At 37.3% G+C, this 20,830-nt stretch overlaps 1 protein-coding gene across 1 annotated transcript; it reads left to right on the forward strand.

Annotated features, from left to right (window-relative positions):
• Positions 1-305: 305 nt before the first annotated feature.
• On the forward strand, positions 306-19,230 carry YES1 (YES proto-oncogene 1, Src family tyrosine kinase). The gene is made up of 11 exons (XM_026842679.1): positions 306-601; positions 5,787-5,886; positions 6,999-7,097; positions 10,114-10,217; positions 10,428-10,577; positions 10,781-10,936; positions 11,214-11,393; positions 13,771-13,847; positions 14,185-14,338; positions 14,910-15,041; positions 15,805-19,230. Exons 1-11 carry the CDS (start codon positions 337-339, stop codon positions 16,011-16,013), a joined length of 1,626 nt encoding a protein of 541 aa, XP_026698480.1. The 5' UTR covers positions 306-336; the 3' UTR covers positions 16,014-19,230.
• The last annotated feature ends 1,600 nt before the right edge of the window (positions 19,231-20,830 follow it).

Raw genomic sequence — 20,830 nt, forward strand, 5'->3', positions numbered from 1 at the left:
TCTTCCTTGTCTGTTGCCTGACTTTTTTTTTTTCTTTTTTACCATTTACAGTCCACCAAGGAACTGGGATGAGGAATAATCCAAATGTGCTGTTAGTATGTGGTGTTGTAAAGGAAAACAATTTTGTCCTCTCTAGCCTGGGAATGATTTAGATTTTATTCCAGAACAGACTTTATAAACTGCACATGGGAGCAATTGCTTGGCATTGTTTTGGGGTTTTTTAACCATTAATAAATAAGCATTTTCATAACTTGTTGGGTATCTTCTGTGTTAACTGTGAAAAGATGCAACATAGAGATAAACATATTTTTTCCTCTCATTCTCACAGAATCAACAATGGGGTGCATTAAAAGCAAAGAAGATAAAGGTCCAGCCATGAAATACAGAACTGATAATACTCCAGAACCTGTTATTTCCCATGTCAGCCATTATGGATCAGACTCCAGCCAAGCAACACAGTCACCGTCAGTAAAGGGATCATCAGTTAATTTTAATAGTCATTCCATGACTCCTTTTGGAGGGCCCTCAGGAATGACCCCTTTTGGAGGAGCATCATCTTCATTTTCAGCTGTGCCAAGTCCATATCCTAGTACTTTAACAGGTTAGTGTTACATAAAATGATGCAGCTATTATTATTGTTATTATTGATGTTATTAATATTATTATTATTAAAGCTTGACAGTCATATTCCAAAAAATACTATGACCCCTTGCCACACAGAAATGAATTGCAAATTTGAAACAAATTGCTTTTTAGGGATTTCTGACTTTCAATATCTTTACTGCTCAGATAATAATTCAGCCCATATTCACTAGTGTCTGGGGTTTGGGAGCTGGGTGTTTTAGCTTTTGTTTTGAGAGAGGGGTGTTAGGATCACAGCACAGAGAAATTTAAGACTTACTGAAGGCAGAATTGGGAATAGTCAGTAGAGTTGTGTTAGAAGTTCTAAGCTGCTGAAGGGATGGATGCACATGGGATAATGGCTATAAACTTTTGGAGAGAGGTGCAAAATGCAAAACACTTCAAATTCAGGAAACTGGTATTGTAAACTGATTTTTCAGACTTAGTTGATTAGCTGTAAGTTACTTATATTAATGCAGTGTTGAATCTGTTAATTTATAAAGCTAAACAGGATATCCAGTCTGTGTACTTTACTATATGAACATTGTGTGTGCGAAATGAAAGAGCAGAATTCTTGTTGGTGGTGGTCATATTAAAACCAAAGTCGAAAATGTAAAAATAGAATTTACAAGGCATGGAGACCTTCTTGACTGAGATACAAAGTCTCTGAAGATACAACATTTTAAAGCAATATGCACATTTGATGTTATAAACTCACCTTTATATCAAAATCTTAAGCTTCATTACATAAACACTGATTTTGTGCACTTGGCTAATCTCAGTAGTTCACTTAGTTTTGCTGGATATTTTTGAGAGGAAGCTGAAATTTATTCTTTTTTGATAGAAAGGAAAGAGTAATTTATTCTAGAAGCTTTGCACAGACGCTTCACAAAATACAGCGTCCTGGTCTGAGTTAGTGGCAGGGGGTTTTGGTAGCAGGGGAGGGGGCTACAGCAGTGGCCCCTTCTGAGAAGCTTCTTGAAGCTCCCCCAGCTCTAAGTCAGACCTGCCTTTGCACCAAGGCTAAGTCAATTAGCTGCACCTCTGCAGAAATATATTTCAGAAGGGAAGCCTGGGAGGAGGAGTTGGAGTTGTGAGGAGAAGTTGCAAGGAGAACATCTCTGTGAACACCGAGGTCAGTGGAAGAAAGGAGGAGAAAGAGGGAGGAGGTGCACCAAAGTAGAGACCCCCTGTATCCCATTATGAGATGTCAGGGCCGTGCCCCCATGGAGGCAGATGTCAAGGTCTGTGATGGGCCCCATGCCAACCCAGGTGATTGCACCTGAAGAAGGCTGGGACCCCATGGGAAGAAGCCCCTGCTGTTAGAGTTCAGCACTGGGAGGATTGCAACACGCAGGGGTGACCCACACACCTGGGGGCGTGATTCATGTCTGGGGGAGTTTGTGGAGGACTGTGTCCTGTGAGACGGGTACTGTGCTGGAACAGGGGAGGAATGCCAGAAGTTGTGGCCTCCTTCTTGCTGAGGTGGAAGAAGCATCAGGACTGACCATACTCTCCATTCCCTGCCTCTCTGTGTCATTGGTGGGAAGGAGGTAGAGATATCGAGAGCAAAGCTGAACCCAGGAAGAAGGGAGGGATGGAGGAAGGTGTTTCCAAGATGTAATGCTTCATATGGTCCTACTCTGTTAAGTGGTGTTATTGTTACTGTCTGTATTAAATTTATGTACTTTTTCCGATTCCCCCAATAAGTCTGTCTTTTGCCTATGACCATAATGAATGAATCATCCCTCCTTGTCCTTATCTCATGAGCTATTTGCTTTACTTTCTTCTTTCCAGAGCTGGGGGGGAAAGGGGGAGTGAGTGGCTGCATGGTGCTAAGTTTCCCCCTGAGCTCAAACCACTGAGCCTTTGGCCTTATTTTCTCCTTCTCAGCACTGTGGGGAAAGGAGGGAGTGAGCGGCTATATGATGCTCATTTTTCCTCTGAGCTCAAACCATGACAATGGTAAATAATTCCTTATTTTTAGTTTTTCCACAAACCTCTAATGTTAACACAATTATAGCACTTAAATGTTTTCTTCCTTACAGTAGCATTTAAAAACTTTTAAAGATAAGAAATCTGAGATCCATGGAAACCCACTGTGGCCTTGACATTAAGCAATTCAGAAAACCCAAATATGAATTGTCAGGTTATGATCACCTCATATTCCCTTTTTGGGAATTCATTAAAAAATGAATAATTAAAATGAGCGTCTATCCTGTCTGAAAATTTTTGAGCCAGCACTGAATCCCTGTTTTGGATGAACATATGCAGAAATGAAATAAGGGCAGCATTTCTTTTTATTATTCATGAGCTTCACTGAGGAAAGTTTATAGTGCTTTATCTCTCCAAGAACCTCTGTGTATTTCTTCTTACTAGATCTGGTTCTTTGTTCACATGGGAATCTCCAGCAGTGCATGCAAGCACTCCTGGGTATTACCAGACATCAAAGATGTAGCCCCCTGCCAGGTACCACAAATCATTTACTGCAGAGACCAGAATGTTCTCTTGCCTGTCCCTGTTCCTGCTGGTAGTTAAGCAGGATCTTGGACCAGAGTCAACAGAAGAGATTTCTCATTAAAAGATAGTCTAATATTGCACCGGTGTGAATTCAGTTATCAGCAGGAAGGCTGATTTGGGTGAACACTCCCATCGTTTTGTGATCAGGTAAAATAGTACCAAATATGTAATTGTTCTTCCTCATTTTGTAAAACCAGCCCATCTACAAACAAGCACACTTTAAAAATAAATAAATGAAAAAAATTGCACCAATAATTCTTCTGTACATTCAGTACCAATTTTCAGATCAATCAAAATTGGTTGGTTTTGTGAATGGATAAGATGATAAACTTCATCTGGCTGTAAGCTTTTTGTATTTGTGATGAATAAAACACTGTATCGCATTCTGTGGCCCTTTGTTTCACAATAGAGAAGAATAGATGGGCTTGTCAAATGGGACATAGGTGTCAGTAGTACTTATCCAGTCCATCAGTGATGTCTGACAAGAGGATGATATGGTTGTCATCGTGGCCTGTAGTGAGGCTGAAAAGAGTTGAGCCATCTTTTATTCCTCTAGATCAGAAAAAGAGAAGTCTCAGTTGGTCTCACTGCTCCTGTATTGTGCATTCTCCATCATCAGATACTTTGATTTTATGGAACATTACTGAAAATCAAATCAGAAAAATGGACAGCTGTTCTTGGCTGCCATGAAGCTGTGTAAGCACTAGTGCTCTGCCTTGTGCTGAACAAGAAAGTAAAGTCTTCTCTCCAAAACCAGTCCTAGATTAGAGGATGGGAATACTGACCTAATGGAAGGATAACCTATAAGGGGAATGTTATGACCACAAATAGCTTGAATAGCTAAATTAGATCACCTTGCAGTGATTCACAAAGAAAACAACCACAAGAGACTTCAAAAATCATTTGAGCAGTATCTGTTTAAAACATTCTGTGCCGATGCTGTTCTCCTTAAGGATTTTATTATTTTTACTATGAAATAAATAACACTTGTAAGTGAGAATACAAAGGGGGTTTTATTGTGACTGAAGCATTGAAATCAAAACTTTCCAAGGATTGCATGTTAGCTTTTCCAATTCTTCAAAAATAATTAAGAGTACACAATATTAGTAATTACTGATAATTCTCTTATTGCATGGTTTACATTTGAATCCATTACTTGGACTAGTGCTACACTGTCTAGAGGAACTAACCTCTCTTATTCCTATGTTAGTATCTTTCTAGATGTTGTACGGTTTGTTTCAAAGTTCTTGGAGTCTCCCAGTTTCTTCATCTCCACTTAAAAACTTTTGTGATACTGTGACTTGAGAGTATTGATTTTCTTCATCTGCTAAAGAATTCTCTGGAGATGGTTTATTTCCGTAACATTTGGTTTCTCTTTGTGTGAATGTGATATGTATTCCCACCATCTTCTTGTTCCATGTAGCAGTTTATCAAAATAATGCAGTAACATAGTAACGCAGGCAAAAATTGGTAGAACTGTGTTGATTTTTAACTTAGATTAGGAACTGTTAACTTCTAGGGAATATTCTAATTAATTTTCAGTTGACACATCACACTTTAAAAAAAAAAACAACCAAACCTTCAATTACTCTAACCTCCTGTGGGGATTTTTTGTTCTGTTTTTCCTAGAGGAACTGTAAATTCGTTTCCAGCTGAGGCCTGCTGAGAGACTGTAATCACAGGATGACTCTAAATCAAATGAAAATATTTAAGTGATTAGGAGCTTTTATGTCAGAAAGTGTACACTGCAAAAGAATATTAGGTGTAGAAAATACCTGTTTATGTATTCTTCCTTTAAGATCACTGTCATGCTAATTGTGAGAAAGCGTAGGTAAAGTTTTCCTGCCATAAGTATAGGAGCCTCCCTCACATGTGTATCCTGTTGGTGGGACATGTTCAACAACATGCCCTGTGCCAGAAGTGGGATGGGGAAGCAAATTCCTTAGGGTTGGTGGAGTGCAACTGCTCGTCCTGTGATGTATCTCAGTCCTTGTTCTTAGGAGTAATGCACTGATGGATCATCCTCAGCAAGGGTCTGCTTCACTGATGGGGAGTTTTGATGGAATTAAAAAAATCATTGGTCCTAAAACAGAGAAATGGCTTTGTCCCCAACAGAATACTTCTATTTCTGGTTCAATTCCTTGAGCAGATCTTAATGTGTAACCTCAGAAAGCTGGGAAAACATCAGTTATTTACAGCTAAGTTCAACAGTAAACTGATTTTTTAAAAAATTAGGTTTTTGTAAGAAATTAGTGGCTGATGGTTCACTGTTGTGATGTTGTAGGATCTTCTAGAATTGCATTTCTTAACAATAAGCTAGCTTAATAAAGAAGCTAGCTTTCCTTACTGCTGATGGGTCATGCAGGATTCTGTATATAAGTGCTCTAATTATTAATGTACTTCCAGTGATGTTTCTAGCTGCCTTTTGTGGTGTGGAAGCATATTTTTAGGGTGTCTGTTTATAGACTTCCCTCTGTTTTAAAAAATGAGCTGATTATTGATCCAGCTTCCAAAATGGGATGCAACCCAGGGTGTTTAGTTGCTTCCAAATCAAAATTGATGACTTGTTTCACAGACAAGTCCTTAAATCAAGCGTTCCAACATTACTGCTATATCCTCTGTTTTTTTTTTTTCTTTTTCCTAAGGTGGTGTAACAGTATTTGTGGCCTTATATGATTATGAAGCTAGAACTACAGATGACCTTTCATTTAAGAAAGGTGAACGGTTCCAGATAATAAATAACACGTAAGTGTTCTCATTCACAGACTTCACTTGGTTGTTGTTGGGAATAAATAGATCCTCAACTCTTCTTGAAATGTGTGTATCCTATTTCAGTGAAGAGTAGATTGATTTTCTTTTTTTTTTTTTTTTTTTCAATAAACATGGCATTAAAATGTTGATACTGGTAAAATGACAGCCTTCACACTGAGGTCAGGGTTTGGGTGCAAATGTAGAACTGTAGTGACTGGGGCAGCCCCAAGCCTTTCCTCTGCAGTTGTTGGGTGGCATCCTTCCACTCCCTGCTCCAGCGAGGCACAGCTACCTGCTTTGGAGCAGCAGGGGTGAAGATATATACTGTCCCATCCCAGGCTCTGCACCTTGCAGGTTCTCTCTTGACAGGTTTCCATATCTCAAGGGAAGGTGGGTGCAGCCAGCAGCACTGCACTGCAAATGCAGGAGGCAAGTGCACTGCCTGTAGCAGGGATGTGTCGCTTGGAAATGCATCTAGCCGGCCCCCACAGTAAATCCATTCTCAGATAGTTTGAGTAGTTTGATACTCTAGTTCAGTTGCAACAGCATTATGGTATTAGAGCCTAATTTCTAGAAGTGTAGTTGAAAGGAAATCATTTGTTCATCTTGGAGATCTCTTTACATGCAGCTTTTGGCTGCAGTAATAATTCTAATTCATACATGTAACAGTTTTCGTTTGTCCAGTTCTCTGATTTTATTAGCTGACTTCCTGCTTCTTTTATTGCTTAACTGTCATCATACAAGCAGTATGATCTGGGAGAGGCAGGTGAAGACCAGAGAACTGGGAAGTTTATTTACACATCTCTGCCATAAAACATTTTGTTGTAGCTTTGCATTTTGCATATACTGATAATCAGTTCCTTTTACATTTGAAAAAATACCAAAACCCAAATCTTTAAAATGCAGTTCCCCTAAGAGGCACTTGTGTTGCTTACAATGAAATTAAAAATATATTTAGGTGCAGCACAAACTTATTTCAGATGCCTTTGTAGTTAAAATAACACATTACCTAAATTTAATCTGCTTTTCACATGTGAGGATGTTATAGGTGCTACGGAATGATGTATTGTTTATATGTAGAAGAGGTAACTGATGTTTCATTGCAGGGAAGGAGACTGGTGGGAAGCAAGATCCATTGCTACGGGAAAAACAGGCTACATCCCAAGCAATTATGTAGCTCCTGCAGACTCCATTCAAGCAGAAGAGTAAGTCATCTTATCCTGTCAATCTGTTCTTATTATCTGTTCTACACTTTGTGCCCTGTGGGGATACTATTCCTTTAATTCAGTATATGTAACATTTAAGGGTAAAGTAGGATAACGCTGCTAATTAAAGGATAGCAATGATACTTGTATGATGTCAAAGGTATAATTATTAGTAAGTGTGAGGTGGATGGACACTCATGAAAATGATTTATGCCTGCTTGCTCTATGTAGAGCTAAATGAAAAAGGATGGGAGAATGTGACAATGAAGATAAGAATTGAGTGACATGTATTGTTTCATATAAAGCAAAAAATTATGGTTTTTAATTAAAGAGTTAACACACCATCAACTCTAGGTTTTTATCCTTATTTTTGCTTGCCAAACTGTAATTCAAGATCAGCTATATCCTTGGTAGCACCTAATCTTACATTTAAAAAAAAACAATTTATGTGGACAGTTATTGCTAATCTATTAATCTATAACCACTTTTTGGTGACAAAATTGTTAGGCACACTAAGGACTACTATGAACTCGGAAAGCTGTATTGCTTTGGGTACCAGTACTTCCTACATTTATTTACAAACAAAGATCCCAGAGTGCTTACAGAATCACATAGAGTTAATGTGGGAACTGTGAGTTGCGGTACAGTTTCAGGTTATACTTGTTCCAAGGGATTAATTGTATTTGTTGTACTAGAAACGTAAAGCTCCACAGCTCTTGCTTCAATATACAGGCGTGGTACTGCCAATATGCAATTCCCCAATACATGATCTGCAATGTGCGCACTTCTGTGTTTGCTACTGCGCTTCTGGGAAAAGTGCCCGATTTCCAAGATGTTTCCTGAATCTCAAGCTGAGACTTTAGCATGTTGCTGATGCTCTCACCTGACTCTTTGCTATTAAAAAGTGATTGCATCAAAGACGCACTGTTATTTAATGCCCTTGAATTTCAACAGCTTTTAAAATTATTGATTTCGGATCTTGTGAAAGAAGTTGAGGTGTTTGGTTTCTTTTTTTAACCTATGCAATAAAAGCGTGTTGTCTTTACAGCTGCAGTGGTGGTAAAATGGAAACAATAGATCTTGGCAAACAAAGAATGCAGTGTTTCTGCAAAGGAAGTATTGCTCTTAAAGACTGGCAAAACAAGGATTTGTCATAGGTTTATGTATGACTGGAGGTGAGAGTGTGAGGGGTGACAAGTGAGGAAGCTTTTCTAAACTGACTATTTTAAAGAACTAGTGCTAATTTTATTAAATATTGCCACAACATTTGGAGTAGAGTTCACTTGCTTTAAAATTAATTTGTTAGTCCTGGGCTTTGATAACATTTATAGTTTCTGTATTGTGATTGCCATTGGAGTTACAAGTGCAAAAGCAATACACAGCCCCAGGGTGCTAGGATTTTCTTTAGGTGGTCTTTACTAAGCCTGAATGTATTTATATCACAGACTACTTGTGATGAGATCCATATTGTCCATGTTCCTTTTGAATGATACCATAATATAAATGTTTAATGCTCACAAAAAGAACAAGTAAACCCTATAGGTAATGAAATAAAATAGCACTTTAGAATATAGTTTGTAAATTGTTGTAGTCTGGGGAAGAGGCATTTTCATGTGAAGTAATTAGCTAGGGTTCAGGTTTGTGTCAGTAAGATTGTAGGTTACATCCAAACTGTCTCAGGTGTATGTACACTCATATCCAATTCTAACTCTGCACTTCTGCTTAAAACAGTCAAACTGCAAATACAATAAAAAGAGTAAGTTTCAAATTCCTAAGTGATTGCACAGGCCAACAGAATGATCCTTCCTTACCTACTTTTTTCCCCCACAAAATGTTTCATCCACAAAAACCATTGTTTTGCAGCAGTTTCCAATACTACTTTTCTTCTCCAGACACTCATGAAGACAGATTTGCTTGATGCTGTGACAGTGCCAAATTAAAATGTTTGAAATTTACACTTTGCATCACTTTGACTTCTGAGGCACACAATCAAAATAAAATGTAGTTAGACATAAGTGTTATTCTGAAGTCTGAGGATTCACTTGGAGATAGACCTTAAAATTATCACTGTCTCAAGATACAGCTGTGTACAGGCAGTTCATCAGGGACATGTGGGAGCATAAAAGAAGAAATTCCTTTTGTGAAAGAACTTAAGGCAAGAAAAAATGCAAGTTGTTTTAAAACATGTGCAGACTTTTCAGTATCAGAATGATGCAACAAAGATGGAGTGTTACTCAGAAGTAAATACCTACCATAGGGTTGTTTCTAAATGATCAGTAGAAAAAAGTGCTTTCTCTACTGAGGTAGAGAAGGACGGGAGGCAACAGAAGTTGAAACAGGATTGGTTCCAGCTGGACTATAAGAAACCTTTTTATACTGAAGACAGCCAGACAGGGGCACAGGTTGCCCAGGTTGGTTGTACAGAGTCCATTCTTCAAGGTTTTCAAGGCTGGAGTGGACAATGCCCTGAGCAACTAGGTCTGATCTCATAGCTGACCCTGCTTGCAGCAGGAGGCAGGACCAGAGACCTCCAAAGGGCCCCTTTCAACCTGTATGAACCTGTATGATATTTATGCATACCACTCTTCATTAAATACTGTTTTCTAACTTACAGCCAAAACTTCTCAGAGAAGTAGTTTCAGCTGCTGCAGTGTTTTGAGTGTGCCACCAGTGTGTCATCTGATTCAGCTTGAACTGTGACCTTCTTAACCAGAAGGAGGATGCTACTTGAAATATTAAGTCCTGTTGATGTCTGTTGTTAAATCATCAGAAAAACATAGTATTTGTGGATAGAGGCCTCTTTACATATATTTTGCAAGCAATAGAAACAAGATGACCTATTTCTATATGACTCTTAATCTTTTGATTATATGGATGTCATTGTTTTTGTTGATCTATAACTGCTTTGGGATATTAGTAGACCAGTCAGTGCTTGAGATTTCTAAATCTTTTATTTATAGGATTACCAAAGCATGGGAAGCTTTTACTTACACATATTTCCTTTAACATTTTCTAGGTGGTACTTTGGTAAGATGGGCAGGAAGGATGCAGAAAGGCTACTCTTAAATCCTGGGAACCAGCGTGGTATTTTCTTAGTAAGAGAGAGTGAAACCACTAAAGGTATGTATATTTTTATATATATATATATATATATCTTCTCTCATTCCCTTCTTGCCCCCCCACTCCCCCCCTGCCCTTTCAGGGTGGACATAATGAGTCTATCACATTTTACCTGTGTGCCCACATATATGTGTATAATGGCAGTGGGGGAGATACGTTAAATATGGTTTTTAATTTTTGGTGAAAAAACAAGTATGACTTGTTTCCTAGGTGCTTATTCCCTTTCCATACGTGACTGGGATGAGGTCAGAGGTGATAATGTGAAACACTACAAAATCAGAAAACTTGACAATGGTGGATACTATATCACAACCAGAGCACAATTTGAATCACTGCAGAAGTTGGTGAAACACTACAGAGGTAAGCCCAAGTTCTAGTGTCCTAAGCTACCTTGTGCCTATCATGGGGAAGAAAAACTGTGTATGTAGCCAATTTTTAAATTTCACAAATTTTTTTTTGTCATTTCAACAGACAGTAAATCTTTTTATTAACATTATAGGGTGTTACTTTTGTTATAGTCTTACCCCTGCTTAACAACAAAGTTTATTTTTTCCATTTTCCAGAACATGCTGATGGGCTGTGTCATAAGCTAACAACTGTGTGTCCCACTGTGAAACCACAAACACAGGGACTGGCAAAAGATGCCTGGGAAATTCCTAGAGAGTCTTTGAGGCTGGAAGTTAAATTGGGCCAAGGATGTTTTGGTGAAGTATGGATGGGTAAGAGCTTAATGTGACACCTCTCAGTTGTTCATGTGAATGTTTCAATAGTACTTTAAGTACATCAATATTGGGATCTGAAAAGATAATCTGATAAACAATTGAAAAGTACTAATTACGATCAGTCACATAAAGGTAAATATAATACTCAGTAAAGTTCTGATTTATAATTAGACTGTTATCTAACGAAACAGAAGCAAAACCACACAAAACCAAGTTTCAGCAGAAAATCTCTTTGGTATTGTAGGAGAGAATAAAATCTACTTTGTTTCTCCAGGAACATGGAATGGAACCACAAAAGTAGCAATCAAGACACTAAAACCTGGTACAATGATGCCAGAAGCTTTCCTGCAGGAGGCTCAGATCATGAAGAAGTTACGACACGACAAACTTGTCCCACTATATGCTGTTGTTTCTGAGGAACCAATCTACATTGTCACTGAATTCATGACAAAAGGTGTGTGACAGGGTAGTTTGAATATACTACATTTAAAAGATTATTTAAGAGCACAGCAACAAATTAAATGTTTAATTAATGTTAGGTTTAAGCTGACTAGAGTATAAGTGGTAATTTTGATTAAATTAAAATGAGCAACACTTGACCTACTTGAAGCAGTTCTGATTTAGATTGTGGGTGGAGGCATGATTTTTTTTTTTTTTTGCACATCTGTGTCACCCTTGCTAATCTTCCAAGTACAAGATTGGGTTTTTCTCTCCTCATTTTTTAGTGTGTACTGCCTGTTACATTTAAATTAGATGGTATAACTGGGTATATTGTTATGAGAATACACCTGCCTGTAGACAGATAGTGCTCACAGGGACAGAATCAGCTGGGTTGTGTTTTTTTTCAGTTGTTCTTTTCCAGCCTGGTAATAGTAAATTTTAAAAAGGTTGAGTGTTTTTTTTCCAGACTCCTTCCTTTATCTCCTTAGTTTTAGTCTTTCATCCTTCTTCCCTTGCTCTATATCATTTCCCCCTCCCCCTGCTGTGGAAACAGAGATTTAGAGTTTTAGGCTGAATGTAGAAATAAACATCCATAAGCATATTAGTGTTAAGAAGCATCAGATTTTCAAGTCAATTATTCCAGTTTCATAAAATGCAGACTTCTGTTCACTTGACAGAGAAGTTTTGCTACCCTGGTAAGAAATAGAAACAGTGCTAGAGAGTGGCTGGTTGTGTTCAGTACTTTGCCACAAATATGGGGGGGTTTTTTTGGGTGTTTTTTTTTGTTTTGTTTTGTTTTGCTTTGTTTTTGCTTTGGATGGGTTTTTTAAGCATTGTATAAGTTTGAAAAGGTAAAAAGGAATAGAAAATACAAAAAGTTCCTTCTGTGGTGGTGGTGTTGTTGTTGTTGTTGTTCCTAAGTAACATTAGACAGTCTCGGTCAGATCTTAAAGCTGCCATGTAAAATCAGTTTTCATTGTTCAGAAATTAAGTTTTGGCAAGGCAATCAGGAAAAAAAAAAAAGCTTTATAGCATTCTGCCTAAGAAAAAGTAAAGATTAAAACCAGAACTGGGATGTTACCTTGCAAAAGCAGAAGTAAAGAACTGGGAAGGTTAGTTACATGTTTATCTAAGTTATGGATTCAAAATGCCATTGGAAGCCTCTGTTTCCATTTGGAAAACTTCTCACATTTTACCAAAAAATAAAACCTCATTTGTGGTTCATACTTAAAAGTTAGTAGAACAAATTTTTTCCCTTTTCCTTTTCTTTCTCTTTTTACAAGGAAAAGAGTTGGGTAGAACTGCACAATACCCAATTTTTTTTCCAATGTGGACAGGTTACTAGAAGTCAATGTGAAATCTTTTCTCCTCTTTGGTTCTTTGAGCTCATGAACCAAGATGGGAAAAAGTTTGTGAAACACATGCAACAAACATGAGCAGCACTGTGGGTCTGCACTGCCACACTTTTACTTTCATTGTAAAAATACAGCAAGTGACTACAACCATATCGGAGGTGTCTTAATCATGGCTACAGCCATGAATCCACTGCAAGATCTGCAATTCAGTGATTTCGCCCACGCACACACACACCATTGCCACACTGGTAATTTTGTCGTTATAATTTTGAGTGTGATGAAACTGATTATCAGTCTCCACCAGTTTCTTAAAGAGATCATGTTCCTTATGGCATATAAATATATATATATATATATATGGCATATATACCCTTATGGCATAATAACACGTGTAGGGAAAACCATTATGTCAGAGACAACGTGTGTGGTTGTTACTGTCGTAAAAGGAGTGCAGATCCTTGGATCTAATTTCAAATACTACTCATGTCATAATGTTCTGGACACGATTGCATTGTATAAATTGGAGAAGATAATATAATGTTAAAAATGTAAGGAATAAAAAGCATCAAAATAAAAGCAACAATTTCACAGTCATTTCTCTAGTATGTAATTGGAGCTGACAGAAAAGTTTAATGTATAGGAAGCTTTTTTGTTCAATTATAAATCTCACTGTGGAAAAAAAGTCCAACTAGGAAGGGGTATTGTTAACAGGAATATTAGAAAAATCCTTACGTATTGCTATAAAATCATCAAGTAGCAGTCTGTTTTGTTAGTGTTCATTTACCAAATTATTGAAATGAATTCCAAAATACTTGAGTAAAACTTGTACTAACTAGTTTATCAGGGCAGAGTCAACTGGCATCACGCATAGTCATTGAGTTATATATTCTGTTAAATGACAGGTTTTCAAACACAGATTTTGAGAAATGAATGTGCAAATCATAATGTCAGGAAAAAAAACCAACTCATTCATGTTTTCAGGTAAAATTAATTTTTTGTTTGTTTTTTTTCCCCAAAATGTGTCATCTTTTACAGGCAGCTTGCTAGACTTCCTTAAAGAAGGAGAAGGGAAATACTTAAAACTCCCACAGCTGGTCGACATGGCTGCTCAGGTATTTTGTAAAAACAAAGAAAACTGTATCTTGTGCTTAGAGAAGAAATTTAAAACTGTATGAGATCACACAATATTTACATTTAGTTGGTCTCTGGATATTGTATGCTGTTCTGTCTTACATCTTCTGTGCAAGCTGTAATTTGTTATGAATAAAGAGTCTGGTTCCCAATTAGCAGATACTGTATAGCCAGACACACTCTAATCAGCTCTTGCTACGCTATACTTCCTATACTTATACAATGAGAATGGAGCTAAGATAAAGGGGTACAGCTTAATGCTTGGGAGAAATGTATATAGTCATGAAAAATAATCTTTAATAAAACTTTATTTTTAAGATTGCTGATGGCATGGCTTACATTGAAAGAATGAACTACATCCACAGGGATCTCCGGGCAGCTAACATTCTTGTAGGAGACAATCTTGTGTGTAAAATAGCAGACTTTGGTTTAGCAAGGTTAATAGAGGACAATGAGTACACTGCAAGACAAGGTAAGACCGATTTATTTACTGAATAAATAAGACCAGTTACTTTCAAATTACTTAGAAGTGTTACATCTAGCAGAATGTGTCTGTGTATTCTGTCTACCTGAATAAAGATTATATATATAAATGTGCTTTCGCTATGTTTAGGTGTCCCCCTTGCCTAAGTGCAATTTTGGTAAACTTTTTAATGTTCAAAATTATCTGGCAGTTTGCTTATGTTTTCAAAAAATGTTTGTAGTTATTTTTTGGGGTAAAACTTGCTACAGTTTGAAGAAAGCTGAGATTCCAGAGAGGTTGCTCATCAGATTGTGAAGATCATCGCACTTTTTGAAACATATTTAATTAAAAATCCTAGGTTCTTAGCCACTTCCAAAAATTGTAGCCAGTAGTTGCTGCCCTACTTTGAAACTGGTTTCCAGTTTGAAGTATTAAAATCCTAAACCACCTTGAATTTTGTCAATAGAGCAAAATGTGTAATTTTTTTGAGTACAATATTCTTTTTTAAATATTTTGGAAGTGTAAGCAAATGATGCATAAGCAAGACAAAATTGAGTATTTGTCCTTCCAATGTTTGTAGGAGCTAAATTTCCAATTAAATGGACCGCTCCAGAAGCAGCATTGTATGGTCGCTTTACAATCAAGTCAGATGTGTGGTCATTTGGAATTTTACTGACAGAGCTGGTAACAAAGGGCAGAGTGCCATATCCAGGTAAGAGGAAAAATTAGTACTTTTTTTAATTTGTTGTATTCAGTGCTTCTGAAGCTACCTTTTGTACTTTTTGCCTTCATTCAGAGCCCACATTTGACAAGCAGAGAGAAAAACTTAGTCATGCTTCACTGGTTCCTTTGTTCACAAAGCTGCTTTGTTTTATTTAGAGATTAACTATTATGTATTTTTTAAAGTGTTTAAAGATAGTAGCATTTGTAAATGTGACTGATATTTAATTTCAGATTAGTGTTTTCCTGTCTGTTCCTGAAATTTCTACTTTTGACGTTTTCCCAGTCTACAGTGAGTATCAGTAGAGTGAACCTGCTAGACCAGATTTTGAAACTTAAAACATAGGTAACATATATTGTCAGATATTTTCCTCTGTCTGGGATTTGTAAGGCAGTTCTGTTAGGTATAAAATGTCTTTTTCTTGGCCTGATTTCAAAATAAGTGGTCCCTGAATGGAACCTAAAGCAGGCAGAGGTATTTGTGCTTGAGCCTCCTTTTTGAAAGGACAGGCCAAGGCAGTGGGAATGAGAAAGCATACAAATGGAAGAAGGACCTGGAATTGATGAATTACCAGTGTAATGAAATGATTTTCAGAAAATCTGTTTAATGCAAAATGTAAAAAATATTTTAAAATGCATTAATCAAAGTTTCGGTTATGATAGACATGTGCATTGCGGCTGGAGAGACACTTGAAAAACTTTTGGAAGCTGTTCTTTGCATGACGTGATTCAAAGCTAAAATGCTTTCCTTTTAGGGATGGTGAATCGGGAAGTTCTGGAACAAGTGGAACGTGGATATAGGATGCCTTGCCCACAAGGCTGCCCAGAGTCTCTCCATGAGTTAATGAAACTGTGTTGGAAGAAGGACCCTGATGAGAGACCAACATTTGAATATATACAGTCTTTCTTGGAGGACTACTTTACTGCTACAGAACCACAGTACCAGCCTGGAGACAATTTATAAGCCAACAGTCTATATAACATGCACAAATCTGCCAAATGTAAAAGACTTGCAAAGAATTCCTGACGTCTATAAGGAATCAAAGGAAAGAAAATCTTCGCTACTTTGCATGCTCTTAATGGCAAACTGGAATTTCATAATGCAGTTGCACAAAACCACTTTTAAAGTGTTATAATCTAATTTACCAATGACATGTTTTTATCTTTTTTCCTTTTTCCCAGCTTATTTTCAGGGTCCAAAGGAAGCTTACTGAAAATATGGGGTAGAAAAACGAGTGTTGGTGTGAACAATAGCAGAAAAACCAATGTTTCAAATCCTTTATTTTTCCAACATGTGATAATGATTCTACTAAAGAGTGAATTGTCTGGAATTAGTGATCTTGGGGTAAGACATTTTTAAAGCTGAAGAATTTTGTGGGACCAAGCAATTCTATTCCAGTTCTGTAAAACTCCCTGTGTCGAAATTACATGTGTGTGCACCCCGCCCCCGAAAAAAAAAAAGATGGTACAACTGTATTTGATATATAGTCTTGATCTCTAAGCTTCCTCTTGCATGGACTTAATTAGGGTAGGCAGGTTAAAAGAGAAATTGGAACAGTGAATGGCAAACGATCTAAATGGTAGACCTCAGTAGTGAAATTAGAGAGCATAATGCACTGTGTTAATACTTGTATTAATATAACTGGAAAGTAGCATAAGAGATTTTTCTTTTTTTCTTTCTGCATAGCTGATTAAGAATAATGAAGGTAACTAGAAAATGAGGTAATATTTTATAAAATTGTGTTAATAAAGTATGATGATATTTGAACTTGAAGCTATGTAATACAATCAAGGGGGGAAACCCTTTAGTCTTTTAAGCTCCAGTCCAACGGCGAGCTTTTATTATGGGAAGACTACCTGAACAAAGCTCACCAGGAAAGCAAGACTGAAGCTGGTAAATGGCCACTTTTTAGTCCTTTTTCAGAGACAGGTTTGGTACTGTTGTTGTATGTGGCTTATATGTGTTAACAAGGGTGGGTGCCACAAATGCTAGCTGTCACTGGTTCAGGGATTTGATTGCACTTTTGCTTTTCTTGACTATTAAGACACACTTACACGCAGTTGCTCTTCCCACTTCTGCCCTTCCTACAGAATTATTTAACTAAAAATAAACAAAAGAAAATGTGAAAGTTTAAAAACTAAAGGGATAAAATATATTTAATATTGTCCGAATATAGTGGCATTGAAATTTGCTGGCATTCAGCCCAGCTGACACTACATCTAGATTTATTTTCTTTGGCTACTGACATATCAAGCAATAACATCATGTGTTTTACTCAACAATTTGCATGAGGTTCTTGAATTTCTGATCAGGCTTATGGACTTTAATTTTGAAACACTAAACTCTTACTTAGGTTGGAATTCATATTACCACTGTTAAGCTATCCAACAAATGAGTTTTCGAAGACTGGTTTTATAGTTCTGGTACTAAACATAAGATTCTTCATGAGTTTACACTACATTGAATCCAACTACCAAACAGATCTTTGTAAGAACAGTGCCATCATTTTTCATTTTCCCTCATCATTGATCATCACATGTACATCTGTGGTTATCAAATTTTAAAAGGGCTTTATGTAAGAAAAATAAAAATAAAAACAAAAAAAACCACACACGAAAAATACTCAAAAACCCAAAAAATAAAATGGAATTTTAACTTTTCTAAATATTTTAAAATGAATAACACAATCATATCAGTTTATGTATTAATACAATTATAACATAAAATGCCAAGAATTACACTGGCATTGTTTGGATTTTTAATTACTAAATGGAACAGTTCATTGTAATAACACTTGTATAGTAAAGGAATAAAACACTAACTTAATGAACGTGTTCATTGTAAATGGTTGTGTATTATAAGACTTCTCCAAAAGAGTTTGTATGTTTATGAAAATGTATTTGTTTCACCTGAAGACCTTGATGTGGTTCTTAGCCTAACAGAGTTTAAAATTCACATTCACACTTTTTATATAAATAGTAATAAGTTTAATTATGTAACTAAGTATTTTTATAAAGTATGGCATTGTTGAACTGTTTTGCAGAATTGGTTCAAAATAAATTTCTCCTTGATTGCATCTGCTTATTTGAGGTGGGGGGAAAGGCGGGAGGGCCACAAAAGCAGAGTAGCCTTCATATTGAGGGGAAAAGGAGGGGAATAAAACCTATGTGAGTTTTGTGTGTATTTTTGTCCTCTGTAAACTGTTTTAATGTATTTTCTTACAAGATGCTGAGTTTATGGCGCATTATTGCTGTGAAGGAGACATTTTCTAGAGCAGTTCAGAAATCTTTGGCAGGAAGGGGCTAGAACAATGCTGTCTGGACTTAAAACTACCCCCTGTGATGGACAGACAGGCAGACACACTTGGGATTCTTGTAAGAGCAAGTCCAACATAGACTCTGGTCACTGCCACTCTGTAGGACAGACACATTTTCTCTCTCTTGCTTTATCTGGTATTAGCAGCCACTGTTGATTTCTGTGCAACTTTTCAGGGAATTTTATACATTTGTTCTTGTGATAACTGATGTTTTATCTCAACTTCATTGAATGTTACCTGCCTCAATGACCAGTACAACTCAAACTGTAAATCCTGACCTGTATATACAGTGCCACTGTAGATTACGGAGCTAGTACTGTTTTGAGTTTCAGTAATAACTAGTACAGCACTAAAACCATTCTTACAGAACCTACAAACTGCAAAGTTTACTGTATTTTTAGTATTTCCTGTAATGTAATTAATGTTATATTATTTTTAATTACAACAATCGTGTAACTTCTGGTAATCTGTTCTGTCCCCATTGTTCATCAGAACCTTCTGATACCCATTCTGCATGCTAGGCCTGCAGATTTTTTGTCATGCATTGTTTTAAGCTGTCATATTTTACTTTTTCATACTATTTTTTTAGTAAACCTACACATTTTTATGTTTGGATGATCCTACTATTTAGTTAAAATACATACATATTTTAGCATAAAGCATTATGGAAAGAACCTTATCTGTTCTTGTACTTGCAGCCAATGAATTATCATTTCACTAGGCTTGTGAGTAGCACCCCTAAAAAGTAGCATTGGAAAGGTCCTTTTTTTTAAAAAAAAAAAAGCCTCCTAGAGTTTGCTGATGGGTAGAAACAAGCTGGAATGCTATCTTACCCATAATTATCTACAATACTGTTTATTCTAAGACACATACACAGCTGGAATGAGTAGAAATTATAAGCAACTAAACTTAATGAGCCCCTACTATTGTTATTTATTTTGAACTGTTCAATAAACTTCTCAGTTTTTAAGTTTTCTGTGAAGATGCTGTAGCTGTTTGTATTTGTGACAACTTTTCCCCACAACACACAAGACTTGCCTTAGAGCTACACGGTCACGTGGGGTTTAAACCACAGGACTACTCATTTAAGATAAGCAGTACATTGCAAACAGGAGACTCAAATTCTCACACCTTGCTATGGAATTTATGACTCAATTTGAATAACTGATTTGGGCACCATAAGCAGGTCTGGCTGGATAACTGCTAAAGGCCAGAATTGTGATTCATCCAATAGCTATTGTCTTGTGCAGTAGGTACTTGGACTCTATTTGTGCAAATGTCTAGAAGAGCAGGTGCCTTCAGAGCTGCACATCTTGATCCTGCTTCAGTCTGATCCTAAAACAGGAATAAAACTGCCATTGGCCTTCAGGCACCGAAGGAGGCTGGCAGTCAGCACAGGGCTGGGAACCACCATGAGGCACAACTGTCAGATGCCTGTTCAGGACAGAGTGGGAAGAGACCATAGGTGGGAATGGGATGGTTGTACCTATTTTGATAAAATGGCTTTGAGTGTGAAACCTGGGCTCTGATTAAGAATCCTGGATAGCTAGTGGATCTTCTACAGGTCAGCTGTGAGAGAATGTTAGGAGGTTGTTGAGAAGCAGGGACCTGAACCCACTGCAAGACTTCACCTGCAGCCACAGGCTTAAGCATTTGCTCAAGGACCAGGTTTTTGTTTTGTTTTTTTACCACTGCACTTTTTCCTACTGATATTTAGAGGGAGAGTGTTATCTGGAGAAACATCAACAGCTTTGCTGCTTCTCCCTTAGCATAGGGGAGGGGAGAGAGTGAGATGGAAGGATAGAGGTGAGCAGCTGAGGTACTGCACTTCTTCACTGGGCAGAGGGAAGCAGGTTGAGGGGTATGGTATACCAAGTATCTGTTCTCCTCCATCACATTTTGAAAAGGAGGTAGAAATGCAGGGTAACTGAGGAGCAGCAGTTCCCTTGTGCACAGTGGAAATGGAGCAAGGCTAATGCTTCTGTTCTCTGGTGGTTCTGGTCAGCTCATCCTGACCAGTTCCTAGCAGAGCCCCTTCACATATTAGTTGGGGCATTCATCATTCTGCCGTCATTTGTAAGAGTGAACCTTGATTCTGGGGCATCTAAGTATTCATAGCACTGTGTACTTTTACAGAACATTGCCCATCACCTCTTAGTATTTCATTTACTTTAAGTGAATAGAAACACGTGTAGGCTATTGTGTTGCTTTTGATTTGTTCTTAAAGGAGTGAAGACAGTTACCTAGCTAAACTCAGCAGTGTCTGAGGAACAGACTGGAAATTTGAAAGGGAAACCTGAATAGAAGCACTCTTGATGCATCAGTCATGTCCCAACACTGAAGTTGACTGCTGTGAAAGCATTCCTTTTTTTATAAAAAAGCCACTCCCTGTAGGACCACTTTTCCCTTCTCCTTTGTGCCCTGCTGCTAGGTTATTGAGTCTCTAGCTGAGGCTAGTGATAAG

This window comes from Athene cunicularia, assembly GCF_003259725.1.
Source record: "Athene cunicularia isolate RWA chromosome 2 unlocalized genomic scaffold, athCun1 chr2_part1, whole genome shotgun sequence".
NCBI classification, from domain to species: domain Eukaryota; kingdom Metazoa; phylum Chordata; class Aves; order Strigiformes; family Strigidae; genus Athene; species Athene cunicularia.